At 47.5% G+C, this 20,496-nt stretch overlaps 1 protein-coding gene across 1 annotated transcript in view; it reads left to right on the top strand.

Moving 5' to 3' along the window:
• Nucleotides 1-20,496, top strand: part of LOC128722247 (basement membrane-specific heparan sulfate proteoglycan core protein) — a 90,133-nt gene that overhangs the window by 20,237 nt on the left and 49,400 nt on the right. Inside the window, exons 2-6 of the mRNA XM_053816092.1 lie at nucleotides 8,417-9,173; nucleotides 9,244-9,397; nucleotides 10,105-10,268; nucleotides 10,626-11,084; nucleotides 12,187-12,303. Of these exons, the coding sequence (XP_053672067.1) occupies nucleotides 8,417-9,173; nucleotides 9,244-9,397; nucleotides 10,105-10,268; nucleotides 10,626-11,084; nucleotides 12,187-12,303 (1,651 nt within the window). The remainder of the gene's footprint in view (nucleotides 1-8,416; nucleotides 9,174-9,243; nucleotides 9,398-10,104; nucleotides 10,269-10,625; nucleotides 11,085-12,186; nucleotides 12,304-20,496) is intronic.

Here is a 20,496-nt window from a genome sequence, read left to right as displayed (position 1 = left end):
CGTTCGGAGGGAGAGCTCATTTTGGGGTAGTTAGTGAAAGAAAAATTAAGACCTAAGCTCTTCTCTGACAGTTTCATTCAGGGCAGCGAACGATGAGTTCGTCGTTGTTTATGGCGGGCTCGGAGGTAGAACTAACGCTCGTAGGATCGACACACCTTCTGAACATCCGACTGATGGGACGATACGGCTGATGGGATACTTTTGTAGGCCTTGCTAGAAACCATAGGAATCAGATTACATAATGTGTGATACATATTTAACAATTTTTAATGCATTATTCGAAGCATTATTTCTGTATTTCAATATTGGCATACTACAATAGATGCGATTAGTCACAGATGTCGACGTTAATTTTGTACAAAAAAATAACCTTCTCAAAAGACAATAAAAAATCGGTAAGAAAAAAGGAGCATTAAAAGAAATATATGGAGGCGCCCAGTAATCACAGTAATTGGAAGTGATTAGTGTGGTGAGAGAACTTACACACCTATAATGGAGATAGTTTTGAATCGCGCAGCAAACAACATAACACAGATTTTATCACCATCCTCCGTTGCGCTTCTTCGTGTGGCAGAAAGAACCAAGAACCTTCCATCATCACCGGTTGGCGCTTAATTTATTGGCCACTTTAATTAGAAATCCATCACTCACGCTTGACGGGCGAGGAAGCGACCGTATCATATCTACCACTCAACCGTGAGGTCGGGCCGGGATTTTACGAGTCATTTCATTCGCGGGAAATTGTCCCCCGAAAAACCAAAAAATAAAACGCAACCGAACGGGGGTGCAAAGCTGTTGACAGAACGCGCGCCATATTTTGTTTGCCCAAACCCAACCCCACCGGGGGCGCATTTGAATGCCGGCACGGATTTGCAATTCACGAACGAACGATTTCCGGTTCTCTCGACGCTCTCGATGGTTCGGCAAATTTGATCTTCGATCTCCGGCTCGAGTGGCGATTAGTTTTGGGTGGACACAAACCAACGCCCACTTCTGGGACAAACTAAAATCCCTGCCAACCGCCAATTTTACGACCAATCAACAGCTCGATGGCCATTAACGCGCGTTACGGTGGAAGCCGCCGGTTAGACAAACACCACCATCACCAACAGGATGGTGAAGACCCCGTCAATAGCACGCCAAGCTCTCGGATTTCGGAGTACATGCATCTCTGGGAGGTTCTCAGTGGTTGAGACGCAGCCACCACAACGGGGACATACACAGACCAGCCGGGGTGCGCCTAATTAGGGGAGTCAACTGTAGGGAAATGTTTTTCCTATTTTTTTCCTCCCACACACACACACACACCCACCATCACACGAGATGTGATACGCGCACGGTGCGGTGTTTTGATGAGGCAAATGTTTACCGATCCTCTATTTACCCACGGCCCGGCTCCATTTGAGGCATCATCGTAATCTCGGCCTGCTGCAGGCGTCGCATGCTCTTTTGCACGTCGCCTGCAAAGAGATACGACGACTCATGGAGCCATCGCTCCTTCCGAGGGGGACTGAAAGAAGGCACTTAAACGCGGTTGACCTCGCACCCCAGTCATAAAGTGCACCGTAGTGAGTGAGCAAATTTTGCGCTGCAGAAGGTGAGCTCACCTTGCAGTGCGGCGTGGTTATGTGTTTCGAGGTTTCGCGGGTGGTGGTGGAACCAAACATGATAAACTCACCACCCACCCACCCTCCCTGTCGTCTGGAAGGTCGTCTGAATTCGTGACGCATCGTACGAAAGCACGAGGTGCACTTTGACATTCGTCCAAAAATGGTACATCAGGCTGGTTTTGAAAAATAATCGTTCTACTGATTCGTGATTCCGAGCGTCAAAAACAAGCCGGCAAAAGACGCCCCGGCCGGTGTAGCGATGGTCGAAAACAAAAAAAAAACAGACAACGAAATCATCGATTTGCATAGTGTCGATGTCAGGTGGGCTCTCGAGGTGTCAATGGCAGCAGATAGGATGTTGCTGCTCATGACGCTAGCTCGCTGGCAACGAACACACACCGAACGGAAGCATTCCGATGTCGTCCCAAATTTAGCCATGTAACCTTGGAAAATAAGCTCATCGATGGATCATATCGATGCGCGGAACAGGTTTCGAAGCCACTGGACATTAATGTGATAAGCGCAGGGAAGGGTTGTCATTTGTTTTCCGCTTTCGGTGAATTCGGATGATCATTTAGGAGGCCAGTTATCATAAATCTTATTATGATTCCACCCAATACGGTCGTGTGCGTCGGCCAGCTGACGGGGGTTGATGGTATTTCGAACGAATTCGTGAAACGAACCATCCTGCAGCGTTATTCAATTTATGACATGATCCGGCTAAATGTTTCTCTCAATCCTGAACCAGCAAAGTTGTTTAAGGCTCTGTAAATCTCACTTCGCTTGAGTGGGTAGAACACTCAAAAAGATACATTTCAGCATTAGGTAATACGATATGGTAAAACGAGTATAAGTGGAAAAGCGACGGGAATCGCTTTTGCAAACCCCAACATATTTTGTAATCTTATCACATATTTTTCTTATCAAAATACTACGAAACGCATTTCGTTGGGGGTTTGGTTTTTCATCCCAATGGCTACGATTAGTGTATCTTTTTTTTAATTGTTTTCTTCACTTATCTCGCACCTGAAGGAAATAAATTTAACGCAGCAATGTTACAAGGTTTTCCTGCAAGTTTTCGTAACTACCAGTTCACGCATGAAACAAGAGCTTCATGGTCGTTCCGAGAGGATCCGTCCGCTTGTTTGTATGGCAAACATAAGCGCGTTAACAAATCGAACCGCTCTCATACATACGAGCTGCTAGTTTACTAATCACCGTCCTTGGGATATTGAACGAAATGTGAAGGAAGAAAATACATCCACTTAACCAAACATGCATCGATGGGTGCCGTTTGGTAGCGCCTGAAGCACATGAAAATGGTTATCGTATGGTGGTGTGAAGTTCCTGTGTTCCTCTGCCATCGTAACGAATGCCAAGAGTAGAGGGTGTTGTAGAAAAAAGAGCATAAAGGAAATCTGCAGCGAAATCGATTTTAAGCCACTTGAGAAAATTTTAGCACTTTTTCGAACCATTTTCTCTGCTTCATTTCGGGATCGCGGGATTCAGTAGCGCTATTTTTAAGGCAAATGCGCATTTTATCAGATGCCACAGTATGTTAGTTTTGATTTTTGCTCACCACCCAATCGAGGGCACTTAACATTGCTAGCTTCTAGACCCCCAAAATGCTGACCCAGTGGCGTTAGTTTGACCTCTCAGCTATTAAAATCGAAACACACCGATGAGCGAGTGATAAAATCCACAACCAGCACCACGAGGTTGCATTACATCACGCAGCCATGATGGATGACGTTGAGTCGCGATTCCAACAATATCCCACACCACTATCCTTTCGTTTGGGTGGCTCAGCTTCGGGACCAAACACCTCATGACATCAGCGGTCGACATCTCACCAACACACCCGTAACGGGAGGGAGGCCCATGGCGTGTGAAAGAAAATGTGCGTACGATCGTTAAAAATCATTCGGGAACGGGAGATTTCCCTCGGTTTGCACTCGTGTGCAATTTCCACGGGACCGTATCCATTTCCCTGCACGGCACCGAATGTGCCGAGCAGGCGGCATTTAAGCGGCGCGATCGTTTTGGGTCGACATAATGCCGGTAATAATAATGCCCCGAAGCCGCCGAAGCTTGGTTCTAGTTCTTAATTACGGCTCGTTTAAATGTTGAGTCAGCCGTATGCGGTTTAGTGGCGCGATCAACCCAGGGGAGCGAGCGAGCGATTTGATGGCAGAAGTCAATGGCAATAAATTACGAATATCAAGTGTCGCTTGGGGAGACCAACCATGACATCATCTTACAGCTCGAGCACAGAACTTGGTGGGCCGATATGTGAACGGTCCATTTTTATCCGCCAACAACGCGTGGCTCGATTGCTGGCGCGAGCGTGAACAGGTTATTGGAATACCTTTCCAGATGGTCGACGGATTAATCGAGATTTGCACGTGCAACCGAGCATATGATCGGAAAATACGCACCCCTAGAAATGATCTCCGTGATGACACTTGAAGGTGTTGATTGGAGATTAGTGCGTTCGATCGGAGCTCAAGCTACAAATAAATCGATTGTTGTCCCGCGGGAACGTGAACCTTCCCAACCGACACATACGTGAAAAGGTGCGATTGTTCTCTTTACCCGAATCGGAACGGAACCGGGGCGGATTTGTGAGAAACGTTTACACTAGCGCATCGGCTGGAAGCGTAACAACCTGCCGGAACCTGCCGCCCGTAAGTCAACACCGTCACAAGCCGACAAATCGATCGCCCCGGATGAGGCGTGTATCTTTTCCGGGGCTGCGATTTCCCTGCCGTTTCCGTGCATCCCGCGTGGGGTCACACACATATGCACCCGGATTTCCCGCACTGTTTAAAATAGCGCATGGACGAACTCGCACTATTTATAGCGCCGATTCTCGCGCCCTACATACGGGGCGAGATGTCGGGAAATTTTCTCCACCAGCAGGAGCCGGGACCCCCTACTAGACGGGGCAATGGGTTTGATGAACCTATTCAACAACTCCCTTGCACATCTGAAGCACGGTGCCGACAGAGATGCATCGGGGTTGCACCGAGGGAGGCATCTTCGCACGTGATATGGTCGACACACGAGAGAGAAGCCAATTGATCAGGCCGCGTTATATAGAGAAGCGTGCGCTTCATCACGCGGCCACGATCGCCACTTTGAGGCACTTTATCTCCATTTCGGTGCTGACAAAGTGGCTGCTTCCGGGCGCCCGTTGGGCAGGAACCGGATGCGGGTCGACTCGAACCGAGTGTTGGATGATATCATGCCACTTTGCGACACGGTGTCCAGTGTTGCCATGCGATTTGATTAGCGACGCGCGCGCGCGCCTAACGTCCTTTCCCAACGTTCGCGATCGTCCCGTGCGGCGGAAAATTGTTGTGCCGTGTCAATTTACTTGCAGACCACGCAGCTTTCTTGATCGTGTGTGCGCTCCAACCGATCTGCGTGTCCGGTTCTGATTCGTTCTGTTTGCGTTTTGCATTTACATATATTTCACCGTCGTCGCTTAGTTAACGTCGCCACCGTCGCCGCGGGTGATGATAGGTCGTCCTACGGAGCTGGTCGGTTGGAGGTGTTGGCTTTGTTCATTTGTTTGTCCGTGCTCGGAGTTGTCCATGCGGTTGGGCGAGAGTTGATCCGGATCTTCTTACACAGTGAGGACGAAAAAACAATATTGGATGTTCGCTTACGTGCTGCTTTTTTCCTTAGAAATCCTTGAATAGAATTTATTGAATACTAGTTTGATGAAAACTTTGTACATGTTGATTAATTTAAAAAGACCATTTTTTACACTTCGAAGAAAAATTCGAAAAAGGTAATGAATCATTTTTTTTTAATTTCAAAAATGTGTTTGAGATCGTTATACTTTGCGAAACAAACTCACATTTTCACGGCTTTGTGACAGAAATGAGCAAATGAAATTGAATTGGAATTGAACAACATTCCAAAAGCAAGTAACATTGTATCGGCAAGATATGTATAGATTGTACATGTTGATTGTATCAGTTTGTATCGTCAATTATTTGCTCATCATTTCAATTGACGTGCAATATTGTGCAATCGACTCATCACACCAATTTAGTAAATTCTTTTCCTCTTAGTCCATTCCGCATCGTCCATTTTCCCGTGTATCTTCGAGACAACCGTAATATATATGCCTTTGTTTTAACGGCAGTTTTTATCATAAGGAAAAGCATACAGCAGACACTGTCGTATCATACGTTCATTGTGAATGATTGGCTTCAATTCACGGGGGGCTCAGCAGAACCAATGATGAGCCTGTTCAATTTTGTGCGCCATTATTTCATCTTGTCTTCGAACATAAAACCACGCGTTTGGAGACATTGTATTTTTTGTTGTTCCTTTTTTTCCCCAAGACCGTCCTGGTAGGTCCCGACCAATATCGCCCGTGTGTCGCCTTTCTGTGGGGCACACTGTAAGGGACCGGTATTTTACTTTTCATTCGCAATGCATGCCACTCCTCAGACTCTGCACCATGCTAATCGTCGTGTGCTAGCCGACGCTGCGTATGGCGATTGAGCGTGGAAAAGCTTTTTGCCGTTGTGCAACTCCGTAATGCGTCTACAAATGCTAATCGTAAAAAAAAGTACAGATGTTCCTGGCAGGGGGTGGCTACGAACGGGTGGTGTGAGATTATTTTATGTGCGCCGCCGCCATCCAGTGCTGGGATCAGTGCAAAGAATCGCCGCTGCTGGGGATCGGATGGAGACCGGAGTTTGGGATCGTGGTGTAAAGTCAGAGCTGTAAACCGAACCATATGCGCCGTTTGCCCTTTTTAAGCCTGCCGTTTGGCCCTACGACGAAGGCAAATGGATAAATTATCCATTTTTTTTCTTCTTTGTTTTAATTCCGCAATGGCACCGTTGGTCCATAATTGTCCCATTTGACCTATTTCGACCATGTGTTCTACCACTTAACGAAACTGCATGCAATTCATTCGTTTATACACGTCCCACAGCTCGCGGGTCGTAACGGATGGTGCGTGGATGGCGATTAAAGACGACATCAAATCGAAATATGTTGCGGAGAAAAAAAGACGAGCAGCGCAATAATCGAATGTCTCGTTTGTCACGTGAACAGACTATTTTTGTTTCCTCAAACTATCGCATTTGCGAAAAGGAACACGAAGGAAGAAGTATCATGTCGCTCGTTGTCTCAAGCACCGCTTTGCTTTGATTTCCACCATCGCTTTCCAGCAGCTTGCATCATCATTGTTATTGTTGTTATTATCATTTCGTCCATGTTTACAGTCCATTCACGGCGGGAATTCCTCCCCCACATAAAATGGCTTGCAATTCATTTTCGGAGAAGCATAAAAAAAACAACATAAAGCAACCCCCGACCCAGCAACGGAGCCAACGTGTTGTATTAATGATCCTCAAACGACCGCTTTTGAGACGTGTCCGCGCACCATCCCTTCGCGGTTGGGTGGGGTGGTTTTTCTTCGCTTCGAACGTCGTTTCGCCTCATAAACACCGTGTACGGGAGGCGAGGCGTAGGGCAGACAAAATCATCAAACGGTGGCACATTTTCACCCCCGCCCACGCACTACCCTGGAAAGCCCGGTGTCGCGGTGCTTGCAAACATTAGCAACCATCATCATCCCGTTCTCTCCCAGACATTGATGCTAGTAGCCGCGGGAGTGCAATTGTGCACTTTCCACGGGCTGTTGTTGTTGTTGGTCAAGCAGAGGGCTGTCGTGCATTCTTGATCAGTGCCTCGAGCAGCATGCATTGTGCATTCGCCATGCATCGTCATGGACGGAGCTTTGTGCACGAAGCGCTTCAATCTGTGCACATTTGGATCTCTTACAAGTGCACGCCCAGGCAGCACGATGATGAAGGAGAGAGCCAGATAGATCTCACAAATAAAATTGATATTAATCTGAATCGGTACGACGGCAGTGGATCCAAACATCGCCTGTTTGAGCACTGGTTTTGTGCCGAAAGTGTTTTTCTCAACAAACCAAGCTAATAAAGTTGTTTATCATCAACACCATCCCATCCTTCCATGCTAGGTCGATGTTTCGGACACGCTCCCTTCGCGGTTGCTCTACCCAAAACCCGAAAAGCTCCCAAACCCGGCAGCGTGTTCTTCCATGGCACGTGCGGAAGCAACAGCACGGCTGAAAGTGGCTGGCGAAAGAACCGTCCGCGTCCTGGACCGGCAAGTGTGGCGTTCATTGCCATCGGTTCCGGCCGCACCGTTTCACCTCAGCTGCAAGTCCCCTTCAACGTCGAACGTCATGGCGCACACCTAATAAACGAGCGAAAAATGAGCGCGTCGTGATGCCGGCGGTTAAAATTGCTGTCGCGTGCCCGGAATATTTGATTAAATGTGGCTGTTTCTGGCCACGATCCGCCGCGTCCGGGAGTGGGTGAACGCGGCCAGCGAAAGTATCGGCAAGAAGATGGGTCCTTCAACTTTCGGGAGATGCTTGGGTTGGGGCTTTCGTGCGGGATGCAATCCTGAACCTGAAGGATCCAGTTGTCTTCTCCTTCCCCATTTATTAGTGTTTCACTACCAGCTAGAATAAAGCGACGTCCCGCTTCGTGCGGTCAGTGTGTTGGGGATCGATTTTTGTGCTTGATTTGAAAAAGTTTTTAACTTCGCGAGACACGAGAAATTAACGATGGTTTTTGTCACTTACATCGCTAGACGGCTAGGCGTTTAATTAAACAGAAAAAAAAACTTTCGAACTTTCTTCCTCGTTTTGAATAGCAATGAATATATAAGAAAAATTTTTTTCTCCATTGTACAAAGATTGCTCATTTTCTGTTCTTGTTTTTTTTCGGTTCCAGAATTCACACGACAGCGATCTAGTGTTTGAAGATGACAGACCTAATGTTGATCGGCTGGACATGGAGAATCAGCGAAACCTCCGGTGGTCGATGTCAGCGCAGTCCAAGCCCGCGCTCGAACCCTCCGATGTTTCGCCCGTCTTCGAGGGGCCACTCGGCAGCGATGAGCTGTCCTACGTGTCCGACGATGTCCGTGAACAGGACGACGGCGACTACGACGAAGACGAGAACGAGGAGGACTTTGAAGATGAGCGCGAGAACGAGCTGTCCTCGCCCGGGGACGAACAGGAGCAGAGCTGGTTGATGCGTAGCGTAAAACGCATCAAGCGCAGCTTCGACAGCCTGTGGATTGATTCGAAATCTAGCCAAGGTGGTGACGACACCGAACGGGTGCACAGCAACGGAACCAAGCAGGGCAAACACAAGAAGAAAGCAAAAGGCGACGGAAAGCCCGGAAAAGCGAAAGGCAGCAAGCATCTAACAAAGGAAGAACGCCAGCGCAGACGGGAGCAGAAGGAAGCAAAATCTAACATTGCCACACAGGAACTGGCGGGCGGTTTAGGAACCGGCTCCAAACCTCACGAACGTCTGATCCCGGCGGTAGCTCAAAACTCAATTTCGTCGAGCACGGATAAAGAATTCAAGTTCAGTGCAAGTCGGCTGAAGCGGCATTTTGACGATGGTCCCATCGACAACGAGGGCAGTGGTTTCGATGGATCCGGTGAGCCAGGAACGGGCGACGAGAGCTGGACCTACTGTGAGTCGTTTAGTTGATATTTTGAGAGGGCACATTTTCAATGAGGCACATCGGTTTTGATCCTTTACAGACAAAATGACGATCACGCTGGACGAACCGTTCAGTAACAGCATGCGCGATCCGCACAAAAATGCCGCGATGCTGTCGGAAGTGAAGGCAATCGTCAAGCGGCTGATCGACGATGCGCTGCGGACTGACTTTGTGGTGACAGCGAAACGATTCGAGTAAGTTTTGGGTAGCCCAGTCCCAACAGCTGTGGAAAGCGTTGTGGGGAACCAAAATGAGGGAACCAGCAAAAGTAAACACAGAAGGGGTGCAATTTTAAATTTCATAACACATTTTGCGTCCCTTTGGTGGGGAGCAACAAAAATAAACAGACATTCAAAACAAATACCCGAATGTGAATCCGAACGCGAATAATGAATCGAGCGGGAGAAAATGAACTCACGATTATGCTGTTGCATGCAATATTGCAAGCATACGGCTAAGCTTTCGCGGTGGTTCATCCGTGAGGATAAATTCGATTAAAGTCATCCGTGAGATTAGTCGCCTTCGTGATCTCACGATGAATTTCATTTACGTGTTCATTTTTCTCACTTGCTCTCTCGTGCGCATTTCATGAGGTTCATGCTACGCTCGGGAGTTTCCTTGCGGAATTGTGGCGCAATTTTCCCATGAGCACGTGTTCTTCGGTGAACGTCGAAGAAAACGTGTTACCTCAAATTTAGTGTGGTTGATGGAAATGAGTGTATGAAATTGTTCGGAATGGATGGTGGATAATAAGCGGACACAACATCTTACTGTTGTCGAAAGAACTATAGGCAAAAAGGCAGATTACCGAAAATCATAATTGTTTGTGCTGATAAATTAGTCTAATGCCTATACAGTCAAGTTAAGTGACTCCTTTATGTGTTTATTTGTTTACTTTTAGCCCGTACCCATCCGACAATCGATTGACGCTAATAACGCTAGAACTGAATGCACCGAAGGATTTTAATTTGGACGAAATGGAGGACCGAATCAGAGCCCAGCTTCAAAACGGCCCCTATCAGCTGCGCGCCGATGGTCTTTCGTTGGTGCTAGCCGATGAAGCCGGTAAATCGATCGAATAATCCTTTTCTTAGCAGGTTTAATGTTTTATTGGAGCCCCTAGCGACATCCATACCATCCCTTTTCCAATTTTAGGAGCGTTTGGTTTAGCATACGAGTATGTGTGTATGAGATTGTGTGTCATTTCCAACCTTGATGTATTTATTTTTGAATCCAATGAGTTACCAGAAATATCAATGTCTTCCTCGTTACGCATCACTTGAGGAAACTATACTAGTTCAAGCTTTGTGACCCTCCTTGCGTGGCAGCTCGGTTTATTTTTTTTACTCCTGGTTTCTTGTTTTTGCTAATATACCCCTTGTTCCAACGTGTTTCCCTTCCGATTTCCGGGTTCCATCGCAGGCGTAGGGTCCGATCGTCCTAACTCGATCACGGAAGAGACCATCCTCGATCCGTTCCCAGATCGTACGCACTCCAGCAGCGGTGGTTTCGCAAACGAGGATGAGGAGGAAGAAGATGAAGAGGAATATGCTGAAGAAGATGTCACTGATCGGCCATCCCGCACAGAATCGCCGACTACGAAGAAGACTACCGTGAAGGGGCGCGTGTTAGATTTTGACGACGACGATGCGAACGGTGACCAAGATCACCGTATCCCTGGCAGATTCCCCGTCTTCAGAGAACCAGGCCGTCCTCTCTTCAGAGAACCAGTCCATGCTCCATCGCAAGATTTGTGCCGCGGTGACGATAAAGTTCCTTGTGGCCAGTCCTCCGTGTATATATGCGCGGTACAATGGTGCGACAATACTCCGGACTGTCCGAACGGCGAGGACGAAAACCCCGACGAGTGCCCCCCGAAAAGTTGGTTTTGTTTTATTTTATTCCCCTTTTTCGCTGATATTAACTTGTTTGCTGTTTGTTTCCATCTGCTGGCTTCTGTGGGATGTTCATCCATGTTTCGCTCTCTTCTGTGGCTTTAGTTCTTCGTCTGCTTATTTGCGGTCTTGATTTTGTTACGTCTGCGAAATATCTTTTCAAACCCTCATTTGGGATGCTTTGGTTTTGAACTCATTTCATCTTGTTTTGGGGAAATTAATAACAGAATAATCAAACATTTTTAAATATTGTTCCATCCGTGTGTGTTTGTGCGTGTGTAAGTGTGTGTGTGTGTGATGTAATGTACGCCACCATTGTGTTCATGTTTCATTTACTAACTCAGCTTTCATCTTTTCAACGTTTATGCAACCGTTGGTTGATGCAAGTAAAGCTACTTACATACATTGTGCTGTTCTTCATATTCCACAAATTGAACAAAAAAAAACTAGATAACTCAATCATTAATGAATCAAATTGTATCATCATTGAATCAATTAGGATGTACAATTTACACTTTCCGAGTATTTCATAACTAACTTCTACATCAGTAATTTTGAGTTCTATCATTACGTATGAATTCGAAAATTTTAATTGATTCGGCTATGTACAGATGCAGTTTTCATTACACATCACATTATGGTTGTACGGTGTTACATTGTGTTCATAAATAGTGTATACTCTACTTTATCGATATCAACTATCCGTTTCCAGTTTGTTTGATTGTCATTTTTGTGGTCGTTTCGGTACCATTTTCTTGTGTTTCCTCGCCTCCCCTATGCGTCTGTGCTTGTCTGCGTTTGTTGTTGAAACATGAAGGGCTTTGGAATCATAATTAACCCATCCATTATGTCGCAGAGCGTTCTGATGTCAGAACATCATAAAATAACCGGAGACGATCGTAGAAATAATCAGTACAAAGTGTGATACACGCCTCCGATGGTTTCATCGCGGATTCTAAACTGATTTTCATCGCATATCGCCTTAAAATGAACAAAAAAAAACACGCTTCATCGCATTACGGTTAACATCACAATTGAATTGCTAATGGTTGGTATCGTTTTTATGTGCGTCCGCTCTGTCCCAATAGGTTGTGCAAAGGATGAATTTCTCTGCGATGGAGCTACATGCATTCCGCTTTCCAAGAGGTGCGACGGTGAGTTTGATTGCGGCGATGACCAGGATGAAGCAAACTGTGATAAAAAGGGTGAGTGTTACTTCAGTTTGAATCCATATAATTTAACATATTAAGAGATACGATACGATGTGAGAAAACTGGTTCGAAGTGTTTGCCTCGATTAACACTTGCACACGGGTACTTGTGCCGAAAAGTTCTTTATTGCAACTAGCTCCCACTTCCAAACGACAGGAGGTGTAGGTTTTCTTTTCCATCATATTTTCGATTCATTAAAAACCCACATTCTATTTATGTTTCCGCAACGTGGTTCCACCGTACGAAGGCGTGTGGTTGCGCTCTACTAAATCTGGGTGACTAGTGGACAGTTTTGCTCCTTCAGGGACTGCCCGGGACTCATGAGTACCACCCACCGCGACAGCGTCGGGTGGCGACAGGAGCAAAACGTGGAAAAGGACACGCATAACATCGCATCTTCGTCCCGATGGCGTTGTTCGCACGCAAGGACGAGACGCGGAACATCATCACCCCGTGTACGAGCTTTTCGCTCGAGTGGGCAAAAGTTGACGCCCCATTTTGTGGCGTGTCGTTTGGTGTTCGTTAGCAGCTGCTCCAAGGAACGAGCGTAGGTCGGTTCCGTGAGGCTAGATCTCGTCCCTCGAGCACAAGGGTCGCAAGGGAACGCACAAATTCCCGACCAGCAGCATCCTTCCGGCCCGAGAGTCGAAGTCACTCGAGACGGTGACTTTTCCACCCTCTCGGGGTGCCCTCGCGTGTCTCCGTTTTCGCAGGGAGTGTGTGTGTGTTTGCCGGTTTTTCTTTCGTCCTCTTGTCCTCCTCCGATCGAGCAACCACGGGTCGGTTTCATCGATGCCGGGTCGTGGCGAGAACGCGCTTGGACACCCTTCAAGGCAAGCTCATTGCTCATGGACCACCCGCTGTGCGACTAATGCTACCGACTCTCGCTTCGTGCGAATGACTTTTCCGGTCCGGGTCGTGGGTCGGAATTATTATTACTTTTTTTTTCTCGTCCTCACCACTGCCCCCATGTACGCTCGTGTTAGTTGCGCACGTTACCATTGCGGCACCACGTGAAACGCCCCCCGCTTAAAGGCGGACTCTCCATTCGGTTTGAGCCGAAAACCACTGGGAAAACAAATATTGCTGCCCATTTTTTTATTTTGAATTATTTGGCGTGGTCGGTGGGATGTGCTGAATTTATTTACTTTTCGGTCGTCGTAAATCAAAATCGTGACGCCGTGTGCGGCTGCTTGGAAGAGGCCGGTGTGGGATGAAGAGGTTCATCGCTGCAAGTGGATTTTGCCCACATTAAACCTGGCCATTGCACGTTGCCGTGCACTTGACTTTGGCACGCCGCCGGTAACGATTGCAATCGTGTTCGCATTCTTGGTTTTTCACCCACCCCCATGGTGTAGTCGGATGGTACCGATTGTGGGAGAATTAGTAACAGCTAGTACCGTTCGTTTGAATCGGTTTTTGCAATGGTACACTATTTGAAGTACAAACCGTAGCCTGGCATTTGTTACTGTATTATTCGCACAGAACATTTACGTCAAAGCGCGGTCCCTTTTCAAACTTTGCCTTGCATCCAATAATCTCCCATTGGGGTTGACGCTTCAAAATTCCAATTGGAAATAGAATAGCATCGTGAATGGAAGCGCGAATCTGACACGATTTCCGTGTCCCGCTGCGGTACGTAAGCTTGCCTTCCAATCATGATGGCTGCTGGTAGCCGAAAATCCCATCCCCATACGCTGCTTCGCGTCCATCCGATCCGAGACGGGCTTTTTTCCCCGCTTGGATAGAAGCGTGCCGACGTCAAAAAGTCAATCGAACAAAGGTTGATCAGATTTTGCGTCCGGGTTTGGATTACTGGGTGTGAAATCGGGTACAACAAAGCTAATAAAAAGCTCCCCCAGTACGCTGCACGGGCAGTCGAACGTTGACTAAGGTTCGAAACCTTTTTTTTGTTGACGATATTTTGTGATGCATCATCCCCGTTACATCTAATTCTACCTCAGCGCAACATTGTACATTTTTTTTGTTTTGCCCGATCGTGTCCTTTCCCGACAGCGGCGTGTGTGATCATTTTGGGGCCAACTATTCGCTGCATCGATTTGGCGATTGGTGAAAGTGGAGAAGGATTTAATGTGACAAAAAGCTCCCATATTCATGCGCTTTGCGCTGCCTTGTGCAAGTGAGAAACAGCTGTAAAAGGAGTGAAAAACGAATGAATGAGAGAGCGAGAGAGAGAGAGAGAGAGAGAGAGAGAGAGAGAGAGAGAGCAATGGTAAAAACGCACTGAACCTGCAGGAGGGTAGCTTTTTTTTTAAGTGTGTCAATTTAAAATTCTCCTTGAAGTGCTCCTACCAGGTCGGAATACCTGGATGAAGGTGGCTATCCGGTGATGACGCCGGGTGTCGAAGCTATCACATAAATCCTTCGACACGTGCACGAAGCCATCTGACACCCAGCACCCGTCGAAGGGCGAGCAACGGGTACCACCGTGGGTGTGGGACGTTTCGAGGCCGGTTTGAAAAATGTTTGCTACGACGCGAGAATTCGGCCCATCTTCCTGATCCCTCGGGAGATTTTCCCGTTTTTCCGCGTGGGTGCGAAACGGGAGAAAAACGAATCACCCGGTGCCATTGGGGCAGGTCCGGGTTCACAAAAGCTGCCATTTCACCACCCGGTGATGGTTTGGAGTGAGTAATGTGCGAGGTGCATGTTGGTGAAGAAATAAGAGGGAGAATGTAAAATCACCACAATTCCAACTGGCGCATCTTCGCGAAGGGAATGTGGGTGTTTGCAGAGAAGGGATAGAAAATGTCGCAAATTTATATGCCCTGTGAAGATTCATAGATCAAACATGTTTCATTTACCGCTAACTGCTCGCACGCACCCGACCAGATGCACCCGGAAGTGAGATATGATCGCGCGCTGGCGTTAAGATAGGGCGCTAGGGAGTGCATCGTTTTTTTTCAAAGAGTTCCCGCTCATCTGCGCACCCTGAATGGGGGTCACTTTTCTCAGGACGTACCACAGGCCGTCGCCGTTCGTCATAGATGCATGCAAATGCAGAGTGCAATATACATAACGCTAATTGGTCGAATCTAATTACTGGATGTGCTTGCGCGCGCGTCGGCAGTCTTTTGCTGTGTTTCGGTGCCGTTAAGGGCTTTCGAGGAGATGGGAGCATCGCGAAGCTGTGTGAGACCACTTAAAGTCCCTCCGCGTAGCCTAGAAAGCAACGTGCACGTGAAACGGGTTTAAGTTTGCAAGAAAACAGAACGATGCTGTTAAAAGTCTGACCCGCGGTTCGAGCTCTCGAGTTGCGAGGGAACCATTTGAAGGCTTCACGAATGGAAAGTTGAAAATCGATGCTCGCCTCTCGATTCCTAGAACATAGTTGGTTCGGAGTTGGGAGCGCTTGAAAGGGCTAGGCGCCGTCGGTAGGTTTCAATCGAGCCGCGCTGAACGGCTGACTTGGCGTGCATTAATTTGCAGAAGCATGTCGATCGAAAATCTCCGACTAATCAACGCCGAGATCTTGGGCTACAAGCGCTTTGGGGATTCCATACAGGCGGATCAAGCTTCAGGGCCAGGTGGAATGTGTACGTCTTTTACTGATACAAAAATGTTGTTAGAATTTCAGTTTTTTCGTTTTTAACTGAATAAAACGCGCATTCTCTTTTAAATCATCGAACAGTTGGGCGCTTGTGTAAAAAGACATAGACGAAAGAAAATGAGTAATTTTCATCAGCTAAAATAAGTACAAGTGTACACGAACAATTATAAAGGTCTCACCGGAAAGGACAGGTATTTGTTTTGTCAAGTTTCACAAAATTTCCCGCGAAAGTAAAATGCCAAAGTACTCTCGGGAATCCGTATCCCGGGGCTCATTGGTTTGTCTACATTAGAAACGTTTTCTCTTATGATGTGGGACTAGTGTTTATCCAAGGACGACCCCAACATCGAACCTTTCAAAAAGTTCGTATGCGAGTAAGTGACTACCCGCGGAAGAGGATGAAAGGTGATAATTTAATTAGTGATTTTCCGTCTTTAACGCGTCAGCTTGTTCGGGAAAGAAAAATTGATGGATTACCTTTTGTAAAAAGCTAATAAAAAAAGATATGGTCAGAACAAAAAAACCCGATATATACGCATTAGCTATTGTTTAATTTATTATTTTTTGATTACTTTTCAATTATGATTATTCGTTTTACCCTAGTAACAGTAACAGCAAAGTCCAAAATCAATTGAGCACGAAATCGTACTTTAGGTTTGATAATAAGGCAAACGGTTGTTGATGAGGCATGAACAATAACATGCGTTTGGTATGAATCATGCATATTGCAGCTCATGATAGCCATCTCTCAAATGTGCCGTTCTGGAGATATAAAGCGGTGTTTAAAACACACCGCACGCTTCACATTGCACGGTCCGAGCTATGAAGCGGGGGAGGCAGCACTAGAAATGTAAAACAATGATTGAATTTAGCTATTTCTACACTTGTCCGTCTGTTTGGCTTCGGCCGTTTCCATGACCGAACCGGGCGGATGCAATCGAACAGTTGCGGCTCCCTTTTAGCACACGAAAATAGCCACCATACCGACGACCCGAGACCGTGCCGTTGATGCTGGCTCAACTTTTTCGAGATTTCATAGGTTTCATGCGTTTCATTACCGTTGCCCTGCGATTGCTGCTGATGAGTTATTACGCCATACACCCGCACGGGCGCGTTATAGAATACCAGAGCCAGATAGCCGAGTCCGTTGCCCGGGTGCCGTGTTTTCTGTGCGGGTGTGTTTATTCGAACTGCTGGCGTGTTGGCGGCTGGTTTGCGGGCGCTTTTTCCCTCCGGCTCGGGCGAGATGGGCGGAATTTACTGGCACGAAAATTCGAAATGTCGGTCGGCCAGCCAGCCAGGAGTTGGAATAATTAAACCAAACCGAACGATAAGCATGTAGACAAATATGCTATCTAGAATGTCTATAAAAATGTCATCAAGCCAAATGTCTGCGAGCAGCCCTGTGAGCCACGAACGTGGGGGGTTCCATTTTCTTGGGATGGGAAAAGCGGACGATATCGTGAACGGCACATCTAGCTCCACGCCACGCCACGCGAAGAAGCCCCTTCGCGGCCGATCAGCTCAGCCATAATGCCAATCTGCTGTAATCACGATAGGTTTTGGAAAATTTACTCATAGCCCCCGAATCGTTTTTGGCAAGTTTTGTTTGTTTCTTTTTCTTTTTGTTTTCGGCAACCGGAGCTCACAAATTGGCTCGCGGTGGCAATCGCTTTTTAAAAACTCCCCACCGAACCCAACCGGCTCAGGGGGTATTCGTTTTTGTTTCGTCCGATTTGGGTTTTCGATTGCGTGACTTAAAATATTTATTATGAACCGCACAGAAACTTTAGCCTAGCCCGCTCCGTGTGTGTGTATATGTGTGCGTGCCAGTGCCGTCGCAGGAAGGTCTAAGGTCTTTGGGTATCCGATTTCCCACTTTTCCCGGCAGTCCTGCCCATTTGTGTGAGCGAAATCGCTGTAAGGAAAAACTCATCGAGCAAAACTATTTCCCATGCAAGCGATTGGGCAAGCAAACGGAACACTACGCGCCACTCGGTGGTGTGTGCGCTTTACGGGACGATTCAGAACAAAACCCGGGGAACAATCCAGAAACAAACACCCCACCGGAAAACCCGGATGTGAACCGTTTGACGTGCCGCCGGATGGAAGGGCGGTTTCTCATTATGATGTGCAAATTTTTTGTGTTTTTTTTGTTCTTCGAGCTCGATCATTCATTGCTGGAATGATTTACCTGTTTGCACGCAATTCGCCTTCACCTGGAGAGGATTGTTTGAAGGCAAATCGCTATCGTACGGTTTGCGATGCATTTGGCTCGTATTGACTTAGCGCTAGCGTCGAAGAGGGAATATGAAAATTAATCATCGTAAGCTGCAGGAAAAATACTTTTTTTTTTCTCGCAGTATTGTTGTTTGAAAACGAGTAATCGGAAATACTTCAAAACCCCGCATGTGACCTTTTATGAGCTGCATTTGTTGTTACAGAAAATTAGGCACCCAGTTGGAAGACCTACTTGTCGGTGAGGTCAGTATTTTCGATGTAAAAGCCGTTGCTTTTGGGGGAAAGAGCTCGTGCGAATAAATGCAATTCGTAATCTAGTTTCGAAGAAGGTTGTTACGTGCCGACAATTATGGGATGTAAGTGGATTTTTTTCCTCCAAAAACCGCATGTACCCGAGGGCCGAGAAAACACTCCTAGCTACACATTGGCTGCAGTTCCGATACTAGCTCCACTAGCAGTGGGTGTTTCTCACACCCTTTTCCGGGCTATTAGATTCTCTAAGCACGCTGATATCATCGGCCAACTGGTGGCTGCATATTATTTACATTAAACGACACGATCTCGCCCCGATCGGGTCGATAGCGAGGGCACCGTATTTTTAGTGCGCTTACCGTACCACTCTGGAATGTCCCCCTGTGTGGATGGTGAGGGTGCGCCGATTCAGCTAGTTCCACCGGGCAACAACCCTTCCGTGGGTTAGATCCCACACCCCTTCTGTGCCGGCTGTGCAGAGTGTGATTGGTGGTGAATTGCCGAAATGCGGCCATACCGGTGCGTGCTCCTGACGCATGATTGATACGGCGACGCATGATAGCGCCTCCCGATTGGCAGTTCAATTGGTTCAATTGGGTTCGATTTGGCGCATAAGGCTTGCGGAGCCCGAGTTTAGAATATCAATCTAGCTCCTCGCTGGTGTGGCGGCCCATCTTACGCACCGCCCTCGGGTGGATGTGGAGCCCGAGAGAATCTCATAAAACGGAACATAAAAATGGGTGGCTGGGGGGGGGGGCAAAGAATCGACAATCGATAGCGCGACGCCTGGGTAAATTGGTGTTAAACGTTTTTTTTTTAAACTCGACGCCAGCTCGAAGAGACGCGTGCGTGATAATTTATGATGGTGCAAATTTGCTACAACAGCAAACCACCTCCTCCTCGCTGAATGGGAATGGCCGCGTTGGGATTGGGGGATGAGACCACCGAGAGACGCGAGGAGGTCCGTAAATTCATATATTTGCCTCGTGCCTCGAAAGTTGATGCTAGACGACAACCCCGTTTCTAGCCCGTGAAAGCATAGTTTGATCAATTCCATCGGAACCGTGCCGCCCAATCTCATCCCACTTCCCACCCCATGCGCCCCCATTCATTACGGGTCCGACCTAAGGCAGGCTTAAGGACAGGACACATTTCTCGAGCTCGAGCTCGAGCTGCTGCTCCTTTCAGGCGGGTCGCCGTTGTCAACACACTGCGGCTTGTTTTTTCTTTTTTTTTCATCGCCGACCGCTCATTTGCGGCCACCGAATCCCGAACTGATAAACGTACCGCGGTGTGGCACACGTTTGAGGGGAGAATGAAAAAAAAAGTGAAGGAAAAATGGTGCCACAGGGAGGGTGGCTCGTGACAGGAACCACCCCTCCCGGTTAAGGATGGCGACGGCATGCGAAACGGATTGTCTCCGGTCGGTGGTCGAAACGTGGAATCCCCCACTCCCGGGTGGTGAGGGATGTTATTAAATCGATAATTACATTAAAACCGCGCTCGACGAACCGGACGTCACTGGCGGCGCTCAATGGTGAGGCAAAAATATTAACCCTCTCTGCCGAAATGAAAGAAAAACTAACCTTACTCCTGTTTTGGGTGAATCGGTGCTACACTCAGTGACATTCGGGTCAGGTCCTTTTTTTTATGACTTACTTCACTAAACCTCTCGGACCTTTGAGAGGGAGTCCTGGAGGAGGGAGAGAGTCGTGCAGTTTCTCATCGGCTAATCGTGAGGCCCTGTTTAAAGTGTAGCCTGTCTTTTGCGTCAGGACGATGGAGAGTCTGCCATTTCGAGGCAGCGAACGCGCATCATGCCCACTGGAAATAAATATGCGATGGCTTAATTTATGATACCGGAATAAATTAAATCGCAAATTGAAACGCGGGTGCTGGTGCGTCGCCTAGATGCGGCCGCCATATGTCATCCCCCCTCCCCCTTTCCGCGAGAGAGATACCAATCCTCATCAAGGGTGCTGCACATTGGTTCTGTTTATTATTTCTGTTTGCTCTGGATGGGGCGGGGGAGGGCTTTTTTTGCATCCTCCCTGCCCCTGTGAAAGAATGCATCGCCGTGACTGGCTGCATCCCGGAGTGAGCGGAGGATGAAGGACGAACGG

The sequence above is a fragment of the Anopheles nili genome, chromosome 2 (genome assembly GCF_943737925.1).
Source record: "Anopheles nili chromosome 2, idAnoNiliSN_F5_01, whole genome shotgun sequence".
NCBI lineage: Eukaryota > Metazoa > Arthropoda > Insecta > Diptera > Culicidae > Anopheles > Anopheles nili.
Note: the sequence above shows the minus strand (reverse complement) of the source record. Positions and strands in the feature narration are given on the sequence as shown.